The sequence below is a fragment of the Archocentrus centrarchus genome, chromosome 23 (assembly GCF_007364275.1).
Source record: "Archocentrus centrarchus isolate MPI-CPG fArcCen1 chromosome 23, fArcCen1, whole genome shotgun sequence".
Classification (NCBI taxonomy): Eukaryota; Metazoa; Chordata; class Actinopteri; order Cichliformes; family Cichlidae; genus Archocentrus; species Archocentrus centrarchus.
The window spans coordinates 5,510,114-5,523,468 of NC_044368.1; the positions used below are offsets into that span (position 1 = coordinate 5,510,114).

A 13,355-nucleotide genomic window follows, 5' to 3' on the forward strand; every position below is an offset into this window, starting at 1 on the left:
GAAAAAAGCGAATGGGGAGCGGGAAGAGGAGAATGTGACAACTGCTGGATGCGGACAGAGTGTGCGGCTGGCTACACTGCCTTTGGGGAGGCCTCGGCTCTTGCACCTGTCCCTCTCCGTCTCCGCGGCCAGGCGCAGTTTGGGCGAGAGCGACGCTCCTTTATTTATCAGGCAGAGCGCACAGCGGCGGAGGCGCACACACACTCTCTCACACACACGGGCGGTACTGTACGCACACACATACACAGGGCAGGCAGGCAACATGACTTCATCCTACAATCTGGATTTTCTGCCCGATATGATGGTGGAGAGCCGCCTGCTTGTTCCCGGGGACAGAATGTGAGTTATTTGCCGCCTCTTTCTCTTGTCCGCCAGTGATGCCTGCTTTTTTTGTGTGATTTTTTTTTTTTTTTTTTCACTGTCCTGAAAAGCAGCTGTCCGATGTGGAAATGTTGCTCCGCTCTTTCATATGTGACTAGAAAATTAACGCCATAGCCGGTGTGACTGTATCTCTGTTATTGTGTTAGTTATGGCTTGTTGTTATTAATATCCGTCGATAAATTGTACGGGGATCGCAGGAGCGCCCGCGGCTGTTATCAGCTATAGACAGGATGGTGATGAATGAACGCCATTATGGGAAATTAATGCCACCGCCGTGAATAAACATTGTCTTTATTAAGCTGTATTATCTGGTGTATGTCGTCAAATTGTTGTATCCCGTCAGGTCGACTCTGAGAACATTTAGAACATCGGCTTTCCATCTCGCTCTGAGGAACAGAGGAGAGGAAGTTGCTGTGATTTGCGGCAGCCGCCCATTATAATTTCTCTGGCGCTTGCTGGGCTGGAAGCGGTGGGTTCGGGACTGTACAGCCGGCTTTGGGAGCGCACAATGCCGAGACACATAAAGACCGACAGAGTCGATCTTTCTATTCTCCCTGCTGGTTGAAAAAAAAGCGCAGGGTGGGAAACAGAAGTGCTTTCAGTCACATGAGACTCAATCAACTCCACCATTGGCGTTTTTTTTTTTTTTTTTTGCACTCTCATCGCATGTTATTCTCCTCACTTTGGACACATGGATGAGGGGAAAGCGTTTGCGGGAGAGAATCACGGTGACTAGAAGAGAAAAGCAGCAGCACAGGGGCTTTTTCACTACATTCCGGAATGCATGGGTGACTTGTATCCCGTGTTTCAATTGGATTTGCTGTAATTCAGTTAAACTCCGGAATTTCTCGAGCAGGGACAAAGGGAGGTTTTCATTCCGACATGATGTGTTTTTTTCCACATGCAGTGCATGTCCCACTTATGTCCCCTCAGCTCACGGCGCCTATTTGTTGAAGGCTCGTGTTCTTTTTTTTTTTTCCCCTCCCAGCAGAGAAAACGTGCATGCAGACTGCGCTGTAGCTCTCCTTTTCATTTTCTCATGAAGGTCTTTTTTTTTTAATGTGCAGTCAGGGTATGTTCCATTGCTGCTGCACTTAACTTCTGGTGACTCATGGTGTAAAAGCATAGAACAAAAGTAATGAAGTGTGTGTGTGTGTGTGTGTGTGTGTGTGTGTGTGTGTGTGTGTGTGTGTGTGTGTGTGTGTGTGTGTGTGTGTGTGTGTGTGTGTGTTGGGGGAGTATGAAAAAAGCAGCGTCATAATGGATCACGTTAACACGTTGAGGACAAATTAGTCTACAAATATCACAAAGCAATATTACAATAAATACAAGAATGCATGCAGAGATTAACTGTCTTCTATAAAATGCATAATTAATATTGTTATATTAAAGAAACGTGTAAATAGTACATTTAATGGATGACCCTTAATGCATGTATAACCAATGACTGCATAAAGAAATTTTGGGTAAGTCATGTTGAGAAAATATATATTTATATTGGAGCTGCCTACAAACCAAAGGAAAACGTATATTAGGCTCAACCCCCAAACTGAAGTGGATAAGAAAATGGCTGGATGGATATATATACATAATTGTATATATATATTAGAGTAGTGATAAATGGCAGTGTTGACTGTTATCAGCTGATAATATTCTCTGTTGTGTCACATCTGTTTTTTCACTGGTTAAATTCTCAAAGAAACTGGTGAAAAAAATTGTTTGTTTTTTTTTTAAAGACAGCGCTAAAGAGTAAGTAACCAGCAACACACACAAAAAAAATAAATACAATTTTTATGGACCAATTTGCTTCTCAAAAAAGGCCAAAATGATTCCTACGTGGTTTATTTAAACATGCAGAACAAAATGACTAAACAGTTACAGTTTTAATTACAGTAACATAAAAGTGAAGCCAACAAGGAAGTACTTTAACCTTTCATTCTCTTTAATGCTCCTGTGGGTGCAGAAGGACCAAAACAGCACAGCTACTTCAGTTCAATTTTATTTATCCAGCATCAAATCACAACAAACGGTCGCCTCAAGGCGCTTTATATTGTAGGTAAAGACCCTACAATAATTACAGGGAAAACCTAACAGTCAAAATGACCCCCTATGAGCAAGCACTTGGCAACAGTGGGAAGGAAAAACTCCCTTTAAGCAGGAAGAAACCTCCAGCAGATCCAGGATCAGGGAGGTGCAGTCATCTGCCATGACCGGTTGGGGCTGAGGGGAGAGAGACAGTCATTTTACTGATTCCTTTCAGCAGGTTACACCTGTGCCGGGTCAACCCCCGTCTTTGCATCGCTGCTGGCTAATTAGCATCGTCCAAAGTGTCTAAATCAGTGCATCTCTTATTAAAAAAACATCAGCTAACCTATAAAGAAGATTAGCGTATAATAAGCTAACTGCACTTCACTAAAAAAATGTTGTTGTAATATCATAAATGTGAATCTAAAGTCAATATAAGTTTAATACTAAGTGTTACAGATGTGAAATTATCAATTATAAAACTATAGATGTACTATAATTATATGAGACCACATTTAGTTTGATTGTGTGATTGTTGCTTTGTTATGCAATTCTGCACCGTTGCATTCTGGCCTCCAAAAAATGATAGAAAATCTCAGTTTTCTGGGGTAAAATAACTTCAGTTGAGCTGCTCATGACACATAAAAACATCTGAGAAATAGTCACACGTAACCACTGCTGTTTTTAAGTGTCAGCAAAGCAAAAATGATTGGTAACCACTTCTCTGCGTCACTACAGGAAGCTGTAACTTCTAAAATACTGTTAAACTGCGTTAATCAAGAATAATTCATCATCCACAGCGATAAAAGGCCAGGGCGTGCACTTTCCCCTGCAGAGTCTCCCTCCATTGACTCTCCATGTAGTGTATCACCCAGATGTTATAGCGAAGAGATGGCTTTCTCATTAATCAGTGTCATCGTCTCTGACAGCGTGGACCCCATCTATAACTGGCGGGGGTGGACGCGGAAATCATCGCACTTCCAGAAAGCCTTCTCTTTCTGATGTGCTTTGCATCACCAGTTGTGTGCATATCTGCCCCGGAGTGAAGGATTTATGAATAATGTGTGTCGCAGGAATTAGACAGGCCTATCTGTGCCCTCTTACCCAGCCGGTAAGGAGGCGGACAGGTTGATCTAGGTAGCGCTTATGGAGATGACACTTTGTATTTACGTGAACACGCCTCTCAGGCCCGACCACTTAGCTCACAAGAGGTGCTCTTAGTGATCTTTTGACTTTTTTGTTTGTATCATTGTTTTTAACAGCTCTATTTTTCCGGGAGCAATGCGAAAATTTGCATTCGTGCCAGCTCCTTTGCTTCCTCCCACATGATACACTTTCGAAATTCCTCCCCCTGCTGATTCCTTATGACTGTGATCAGGTTGGGAATTGGCTTCATTCCCCTTCCTGTTCTCTTTCAGTAGTATCTCCCTCGTTGACGCCGACAACATCAAACTTGACAAATATTAGCTGACATCATATGAGAAATAAATGGAGCTAACAGTCTAATCTCACTGTACTCAGTCAAGGGGGTAAAGTGAGCGAATCAGGGAAAAAATGGACTAAGACCTCTGCCCTTTTCTTTCCAGTCTTACTTTGACTGTGAAGCCTAGACTGTCTCTGTCTGTCTCTGGGAAGTATGTGACCTTCCTCACCCCCTTAAACTGAGTGTTGAATCCCCATCTGGTACAAACTGTAAGGTTCTTCAGGGTCCATCACACATCTAGGCTGCAGACGGTTTGGCCTTCAGCAATAATTTTTAGCTAAAATCTGAGTAAACACGAGGTTGCTAAGTGGAGAGTCACCATAATGCTTCAAAACAGCACATGCTTGTATGCATACCCTGAATGTATAGCTTCCCACGGATTGTCTTTATGACCCTCCCTCCCACTCATCCCTCCACTTCCCCTTTCTGACCCCCTTCCAAGCAAATCGTGAGCTCAACAGCTGTAAGGGTTCATGGACAAATAGAGACGGAGCAGTAGAAAAGTTTTTGTCAAGATTATAAAAACCAAAAGCACCCCCCCCCCCCCCCCCCCCCCCCCCCCCCCCCCCCCCCCCCCCCCCCGATATCAAGCTCATATTCAAATCCACGTGTGTAGTCAATGCATTTGAGTTTATGCAGTCACCACAAAAATGGAAATGAGGCTTCAAAAAGCAGTAATAGTGATGGCAACGAGCCCAACAACTCAAAGAAATACATTATAGTCTATAATGTTTCTGCTCTTCAGACACCTTCACACCAGAGTTCCTTTCCTTTACATTACATGTAAATTAAATAAAAGAAAAATTGGGGTTTTAAGGAAAGAAAATATGTTGAATGGATGTGATGTGTTTATGTGAACAATGGTTGACTGGATAATGTTGATGAATGATGCATGCAGCAGAAGGATGTGTTTTTTTTACAAGTAGGTGCCACAGAAAGCTTCAACTTGCACGCTTGTTAAAATATTAGCAAGTCTGACAAACTGTGACATCTCACTCCATTGTGAAGCCTGAAAGTCTTTCATTGACCTGAAGTCAATTACTTTCCATTCAATGTAAAGTACTGTGCGCTTTCTTTCTTAGTCATTTTCTTTCTTCCTGCACTGCAGACGGGGTGACTGGCTTCACTTAGCAGCCTCACACCGAGATGCAACCACACTTCCGACTCGGTCCTCTTTGAAGACTGAAAAATCTCCCGAGTGCCGTCGCCGCCCTCCGCCCTGTTTTCACAGATTCAAAACAACCCGTGTTGTTGGCCCGCACACCTTAAGCTTCGCGGCTGCTGCTAATGATGAAATTGTGCGAGTTTTTCCAAATCAATTGAGCGTGTTTTCAGTGATAATTAAAATCTGAAATGTAACAACTAACTGATGAGGAATTTTAACCCCAGCTAAAGGGCAGAGACAGGCAGCAACAACGTGTTCTCATAAGACATGCATGTGAGTGTCTGTGTGCTCAGATAAGAGGAGGAAGTGGACAAGCCACGAGGTTTTTGAAGGCAGAATAAGAAGGCCACTAATACTTATTTCAGTTCACTCTATTTAAATTTGACCATTGTTATGCAGACCTTGATCCAAATGTCACTTAAGAGGAAATTTGAAAGTGGTGATCACAAGAAATGCAAAATCAGATATTCCCCTCAGTGCTTCAGTGAATTTAAAAAAAAAGAAGAAAAAAAGGTCACACTGGAAGTAAATTTGCTTATTTTTCCAATCAGTATCACTGTGTGACTAAAAGAAATATCTCATATTCAGCAGCCCCACTTCCAAAAGGAAGGGTTGGAAAAATGCTCGTGCTCTGAGGCTTTCCTCAGACCCACACAGAAAAACAACTGCCACATTCCAACATAAAACAAACCCTTAAAAGAAACCCTGCAAATTTCATCCATATTTGTCATAAAACTGGTAATCATCTTACCGTTTCTGCCTCCAACAACAACCAGAGAGCTTGGCAGGTCTGGCCTGAACCCTTTCAGGTTCAAGTGTTGAAAGAGAAAGTGTCACAGGTCTCTAATACCGGCGCCTTCATCTTCGCTGTTGTCTGCATCCATTGCTTCAATTATGTGTCGATCAATTGCTGATTAAATGTGTAATCCAACAAAAAACTCATCTCTTAACAATTATAGAAAGTAGATTACACCTTCTGGCAAATCGCGGCCCGTGCAGCCGATCAAACTGGTGCATCGGACTAATCTTAGATGTGAAATGGAAGTGAGGGGAGATCGGTGGAAGGAGCATGGTGAAAATTGGCATGGGCAGACCGGGAGAGGTGCACAGAGGGAGAAGTATGAAAGAGGGAGGAGGAGTGATGGTTTGACAGCGTACGACTCCCTGGACAGACATCTGGTTGGATTTAAATTGTGTCCCATCAGATGTGGAGATTAAAAGAAAAAGGGGGGGAGACAGGAGGTAGTAGTGATGGTGGTGATGGTGGACTTTTCTTTCCCTAAGCTAGAGAAAGAGGCTTTACATGACACACAGACGCACAATGAGGAAAAATGCATCAGCAACACAAGATGATCCTGTTATGACTGTTTTCGTTCATAATGTTGTTATTTTAGCGGGTAACATGTACAGTGTGTGTGATGTATGATTTGATGGAGTCGTCTTCACGCATCAGCAGCTGCAGCGTTGTTTTATGTCGTTTTCTCTCAATGTGTGTGTGTGTGTGTTTTTGTAATGTCATAATGATGAATGTCTTTCCTCTGCTGGGGCTCAGGAGCAGTTGTCTGTGGCTGACACCGCTGTGTGTAGGTGGTGATGTATCACGACCGCGTGTCTAAGGTCTGTGTGTGTGTGTGTGTGTGTGTGTGTGTGTGTGTGTGTGTGTGTGTGTGTGGTGTGTGTGTGTGTGTGTGTGTGTGTGTGTGTAGGGCAGGGGTGTATATTGTTACACTACGGGATCCACAAATCGAAAAGTTTATATGGGCCCAGACTGCGTTTTTGTTTCCTGTGAGTGCGCCTGCATCCACATATATAATGATTCTGAGTGCAGGTCCAATCACATCAGTAATTTTATGACATTAAGTTTCTCCACCAAAGTCACTTAATTTAGATTTGATCATTTCATATCTTAAGATGACAGAGACTGCTGGTGAGAAGCTTAGAGTTGTGAAGGAGGAACATTTATGGGAACTGGAGGTTATCGGCTCCTAAATTTAGCCCTGCAGTTCTCCTGTGTTGTGCTTTTTCAGTTTGATGTGCCGATGCTTCATAAAACAGGTGGACGTCAACCTGCTGAACGGTTCAAGCCACAACTGAGTCGTCCATCTTCAAAGTTAAACTCAGGGGAAATTCCAATTTTTCCACCTTTGCCACCTCATAATTAACTTTTTTTAGGGTATAATCACAAAGTAAAGTCCAGCAGAAGTGAACTCATTGCAATACCACTGCAGCCTATTACAATTAATGTTAATATAACACCACAGTAAGGGCCACAAAAGCTATTTAGTAGTTACTAAAGAGTAAAGAACAAATCAGGAACCACCAGCTAACGAGTTATTTATCAGCACTTAACTACTAACTCCTGATCCAGGACTTCCATCCATCTGTGTTCTTCTACTTAACCAATTCAGGGTCACACAGGGGGGTGGAGCCTAACCCCGGCTTCGATAGGGCGAGAGGCGGGGTACCATCCGTGTCCAGAAAGTTTAAAAAAATTCAAAAAACTTGAAGAGTTACAGATGTGAGTGAAACAGAAGGTAGCCAGGATAGGGAGCAGGATTTGAGCTAATAATCACAGCCACCACGAGGGACTTTTGATCTGCTGCATCCTGCTGAGACCAGACCTTTAAGTGCAACATCTCATTTGACACTCGTGCTACATGCTGTGCATGTCACGCCAAAAAAGAAATATTGAAGGCAAGGTAGCTGGGCAGATTATGGAGACATGACAGTGGTGATCTATTTATTGTACTAAGTGTGCGCCTGAACACGTATCTTGCACAGTCTTGATTCGTTGTTGAGTTTATGCATCAGCTAGCTGATGATCTCCTTGTGATTGTCTCATCCCTCTTTTCCTCACTGTCAGCCATGTTGGCGACATTTCTTGCTTTTTCGCCAGGAGATCGCTCTGGTCTGCTGTTTTTGAGTGTTTCCTTTACCCTAACGTTTCCTCTGATTAATCTCATTTAACACCTCAGGGATGGTTAGATACATTTGAGTGTTTCTATCCCTCTGCAGTGGCTGCGGCTCATTCAAGTCAAGCACACTTTTAAAAAGCATGCACAAACACACACACACACCTTACCTTATCAACTGAGCCGTGGAAAGCAGTGTTTTGTGTGTGAGTAAAACCGTGTTCTTGCGCGTGTGTGTTTGTGTGGATTTTTTTTTTCTAAAAGAAGAGAATTTCATCACTTGGCCTTGAAACCAATGAAGCATGCACATGTTTTCAGTGCAGCATACACACATTTCCACCCACATAAATACGCAGAATACACACCACGTGATACACAACACACACACACACAAACAGTCCCCACGTTGTTCACATCATGTCCCTGGGCTGTAGTGACGGGCAGAAAAACAACTGAATCCTAAGAGACTAAGAAAACACAATGATGCTCTCTCTTAAACCTTTCGGTTTATGTACATCTCTCCCTTGAAACATCCCGTCTTCTCAGTCTATTTCTCTCCTTCCGTCTTTGCTTCCTTTCTTCTCCTCATCGTCAATAGTCAGCCATTGCGTTTGTTCCGTGCAGCGGCATTACTCTGCCTTGCCAGAGGGAGAGCTTACCTCATGCATGTCTCAGTAGATTTTTCTACCCCTTCTTCCCCCCCATCCCTCGCTTTATCCCTCGTTGGCCTGTATCTTCTTCTCTTTCTCTCTGCACTCCCACTCTTTCCCTCTTTCTCCATTGAAGCGTGCTAAATGCTTTACCTCTGTCAACTCTTGAGTCTAAGAGGAGCTCATTATTGTGGAGAAGGAGAGGAATTTGGGATTAGGAGCAACATTCGTGGACTGAGGCTCTTGTTCGGCTAAAAGAGCCATCAGCATTACAGAGAGGGATAGACTTACCTGTGTTAGTTGGCACTATTATTCACTAATCACTAGGGCTCCGGTTTTTACTGTGATTTTTGGAATTATAACTTTCCTTTACCTGCATGAATAAAGTTTCAAATACAGTAATAGACCCCCGGTTTTCAATAAATATAACATCATAATAACAGATCAGTTCATATTGAAATTAGGCTAAATCTCCTGAAGCCATTTTCACACGCACTGCAGCCCTGAACTTTTCTAGACATCACCTGATGGAGAAGCATGTGAGGACGCAGTGGGATCAGACATAAAATGGTGTTTAACCTGCCAGCACCCGAGCACAAGCCCATTCGATGTCTGACTGAGCTGATTTGCACCGGTGCAGGTATTAGGCACGATGAATTCACAGCAATCGAGTGTCTGCCCTGCGTCATGCCTCCTACATGCTGTACTCCAGGCAGCACTTTCACCCATAAATCTGAGGTGTTTACAATAATGAGAATGCGGCTGAAGTGGGCTCTCTTGGAGCGTGAGATGTTTGAACGACAGCTTCAGCCAGTGTCTCGACTCGATTCTCCCAACATTCTCTGGAGTTCGTGTATCATAATCCTATTCTTTCTGTAGGAGGGCCTTTACAGTGATGAGGAGGACTTATAAATGTGTGCAGTTACAGGAACAAAAATCATCACACGGAGAGATTTTTGAATGCTGGTTGCAGGTTTAGAAGCATTGTTCTTATACATTGCTCTGAAGAGGCCAGTGTGCTTGTATTAAAGTACACGTTGGCCTGTCAAACAGTCTGAAACCTCCTAAGACACCTTGCCGACGGCAGATTTGAGGTTCACTGTATTTTCCAACTTGTGTAACTTTCTGAAAATCCACTCCAAGTAACACTTGTGTTGTTTGTTACAATTTGCCAGGTTTCCTGAGGTGAAAAGGTAGACAGGAATTGAATGTCTTTCTCCAACTCTGGGTTTTCTTGTTTTTTTTTTAATTCTTCATGCAATTTCTTGGGTCTCTTTTCTTGTGTACAGCCATGTGCAACGCCGGTCATGCCTTTGAGGGCGCTGTAAGTGTCCTCCGTTTTCCTTACACCAACACACCAAGCATTGGGACAGAGGTTAGCATGGTAGGACTTCTGCAGTACCTTTGCATGACTATTAAATATTAGGATGATGGTCTGCACTTGATGCTCTAAGGCTGGGTGACTGGATGAATATATTTGCTATCACCCGCTGACAAAGTCAGTTCATCATTATTCTGTTGTAATTTGCAAATTTAATGGTTTGTCTGGCCGGGTGTCGATCTGCCTGATGCAGGTTTTTCAGTTTACTAGTTTTAAAACCAACACAATCCTCACCTCCACAAATACATCAATAAATATATCAAATATTATATAGGTGTGATAATGGCCTGTTGAATGCACCTCTGCACTCTCATTAGTAAGTGGAGACCTGCATGTCTAATTAAGTTGTATTTGGAACAGCTTACACTTCTTTCATCATATCATAAAATCTGGGGAATAAGGCGATACATTTTGGTGAGAATTATCCCTGAAATACTGGTGCTCGTGCATGCACCCACCTAATATTCAACCCCAACAAATCACCTCTGGCTTTTAAACTCTTTCTCATATGTAGAATGCACAAGCTGGCCCTTTGCATATATTTATTGGGCTGGTTAACTTGCAGGATTGTAACTGTTGAGACCACGTGAGAGCCGGCCCGGTGACATTAGACGGCACTGAAATTTCAAGGGTCTGATCTTATGGCATTCAAAGGTCACAGAAAGGTCAGCACCACCTGCTATCAGCGTGCAGATCATCTCCTGCAGTACAAATCATATGCAGGGTTTCAGACACTTTTTTTGATTTTTAAGGGGAAAATCCTCCGTGTCCTTATTGTTCGATTTTATTTCACTTTTTGCTGCTAATTGGTTATTTTCTGTGACATCTAGTGCTTGTCAAACAAACAGCGTGACCGTTGCTGTCTCTCTCTTGGATTAATGGTTGAATAAATCTAACTTGGTGACGCTCATTACTGTGTGTGCTCATGCACATGGTACCAATCCAGTTTTGTTCAAAACAAATCATCATTTTCCATCATATCACTTCTCTTGCAGTGCTTCCCAGGAAAGACAAACCACTCTCTGAAAATTTAAAAGAGCAAACGAAATCGCTTTCATGACTGGCTGGGTGGCAGGTTGAATCATTGTTATGAATGGTATCAGGGAGATAGTGGCAAAACTGTAATTTTCTATGAAAGATGATACATCATTAGCTTAATATATCTTCAAATACTGGCAAGAGGGGCAGGAGGAACTTGAATATGAAAACTTGCGGGATCTTGCACGTCGAGTACACTTGATTATCTCGTGTTTAGTTTATGGCAGAGGAAATTATTCAGGTGGGATCAAATTGTTCATTAATGTGCATTTATGCTTTGCCTAACTACAAAAAAAGAAGAAGAAAAAGAAAGAAAAAGCAATGAAGAGTCAAGAGGGTGGAAATGTCAAAAGCTGCAGTTCCATGAGTAGCCACTTGAGGCTGCCTCTAAATAAAGTTTTTTTTTTTTTTTTTAAATGCACAACTCTGAAGTAGAAATAAATGGATTTCAGCGGGCACAAAAAGCTGTTTTACTTTGTATAGGTACAACACTGTGCCAAATTTTTAGCCGCCCCTCTCTGGTTCTCACATGTTTTCTGGGGAAACAGGAAATAGCTGAGGTGATTTATTGAAACACATGCAAATATACACAGAAATACAGCATGAAAGGCAAAAACAGAGTTTGTACGATTCTAACGAGCTTGAAGTCAGTATTTAGTATGACCACCTTTATTCGTCATCATACCCTGAAGTCTTCTGTTGGCTGCTTTTTGCTCCCTTGATCCTGCACTGCTTCAGTAATGTTGAGGTTTGGGCTGTTTTTCTATCCAGGTATCCTTTTACTGCTTTGGCAGCACATTTGGGATCATTGTCATGCTGAAAAATGAGTCCGTTGCCAGTCAGATGCTTTCCAGATTATACTGTACGCTGGATCAAAATCTGACTTTTCTGTGTTCAATAATTCCATTAACTTTGACAGTAACCCCAACAGCACTGGCTGAAGTGCCCCAAACCATGACAGAGCCTCCACCGTGCTTTACAGATGGCTGCAGACACTCCCTGTAGTACCTTTCCCCTGACCTCCTCCCTACATACTGACAATGATTTGGAACAAAAATGTCAAATTTGGATCCCTCGCTCCATCAGACCTGTTGTCAGTGATTTTCAGTCCAGTTCTTGTGTAATGTGGCATACCTCATCCTTTCCTCCCTTATTCCCTTTCTTAAGAACGGCTTCTTGACAGCCGCCCTTCCACTGAGACCATTGCTGATGAGGCTTCAGTGAACAGTAGATGCATCAGCTGATTGGCCACTCTCAGGTGTGGCGTCAGGTCTTTGCTGGATCTTTTTCCCATTCTCTTAAGCACATGACTTTCAGATACTGCCCATCTGCTGCAGCTACTGATTAAGCCTGTCACTTCTTCTTTTGAGGAAAAAAGTTTGAGGAAACTTGTCCGGTCTCCTCAAATTCTTTAAGGACACACTGTGTCGAGATATGTCAAGTTTGAAGTGAAATGAGTGAAGACGCAACCGATGACTGAAGAAAAACTTTGAAAGCCTGGAGAACTTCTGCTCAAGACCACTTTAAAAATAACAAAAAAGACTGGATCCTCGGAAGAGCAAAGGGTGACTCAAGACTTTTGCACAGTATTGTAACAATTGCACCGGTTTTCTTTTTTTTTTTTATTAGCTCAGCTCTAACAACTTTATTATGAGTTAAAGTCAAGGGCATGGCCACTTTGAGTGACAGGTGAGGGCTGTAACAAGCAGCTGTCTCCTAGGTTTCATCTTCAGGGACTGGAGCCACAAACGGCACCTTCTGATCACGTTTGTTGTGGCCCTGACTTCTGGAACTCTTTTAATGAAATTATCTGACTGATAATACATCATTAATAGGCCATGTAGTGAATTGTGCTGCCCATTCAGGAAATCTGTGTTCCAGTTGGCCTAGCTTATTTTCATTTTTATATCAAGAAAAGACTTGAAAGCGAAATTTGTCTATTTACAATGCGCTGCTGACCTACTCAGCTAAGGTTTTTGTTTCACTTGAATGCGTTGCAGTTTCACGGTTAAAGGTTTTGATCCTTTTTCAGCAGCTTTTGAAAACAAAATTTAGCTACAAATATCAATTATTTGTCTTTTTTTGTGATGAAATATTCAAGAACAAGACATAAAATGACTGTTAGAACAGTCCATTAGTCTCTAGAAGCCTTCTGGCCTGACCTTATAATAGAATCTAAGTAGGAATCAAACCTCCAGCCATGCATGAGGGATTAATCTGGGTTTTGTTTGGGTTTTTGTCCAAACCTAAGGGTGCCATGAATCCACCCACACTCGCTGATAGAGTGCGCTCTCTACTTCCTACCCATTAATCTATCTGT

At 42.5% G+C, this 13,355-nt stretch overlaps 1 protein-coding gene across 6 annotated transcripts in view; it reads left to right on the plus strand.

Moving 5' to 3' along the window:
- celf2 (cugbp, Elav-like family member 2) overlaps positions 1–13,355 on the plus strand; it is a 217,608-nt gene that overhangs the window by 72,873 nt on the left and 131,380 nt on the right. For 5 of the 6 annotated variants that reach the window (XM_030719969.1, XM_030719963.1, XM_030719964.1 and 2 more), the window contains exon 1: positions 230–339. The exons of the other annotated variant lie outside the window; for it this stretch is intronic. In XM_030719969.1, the coding sequence (XP_030575829.1) occupies positions 263–339 (77 nt within the window). In that variant the 5' untranslated portion in view covers positions 230–262. Of the gene's footprint in view, positions 1–229; positions 340–13,355 lie in introns of those variants that run through there. 6 annotated transcript variants of the gene reach the window in all.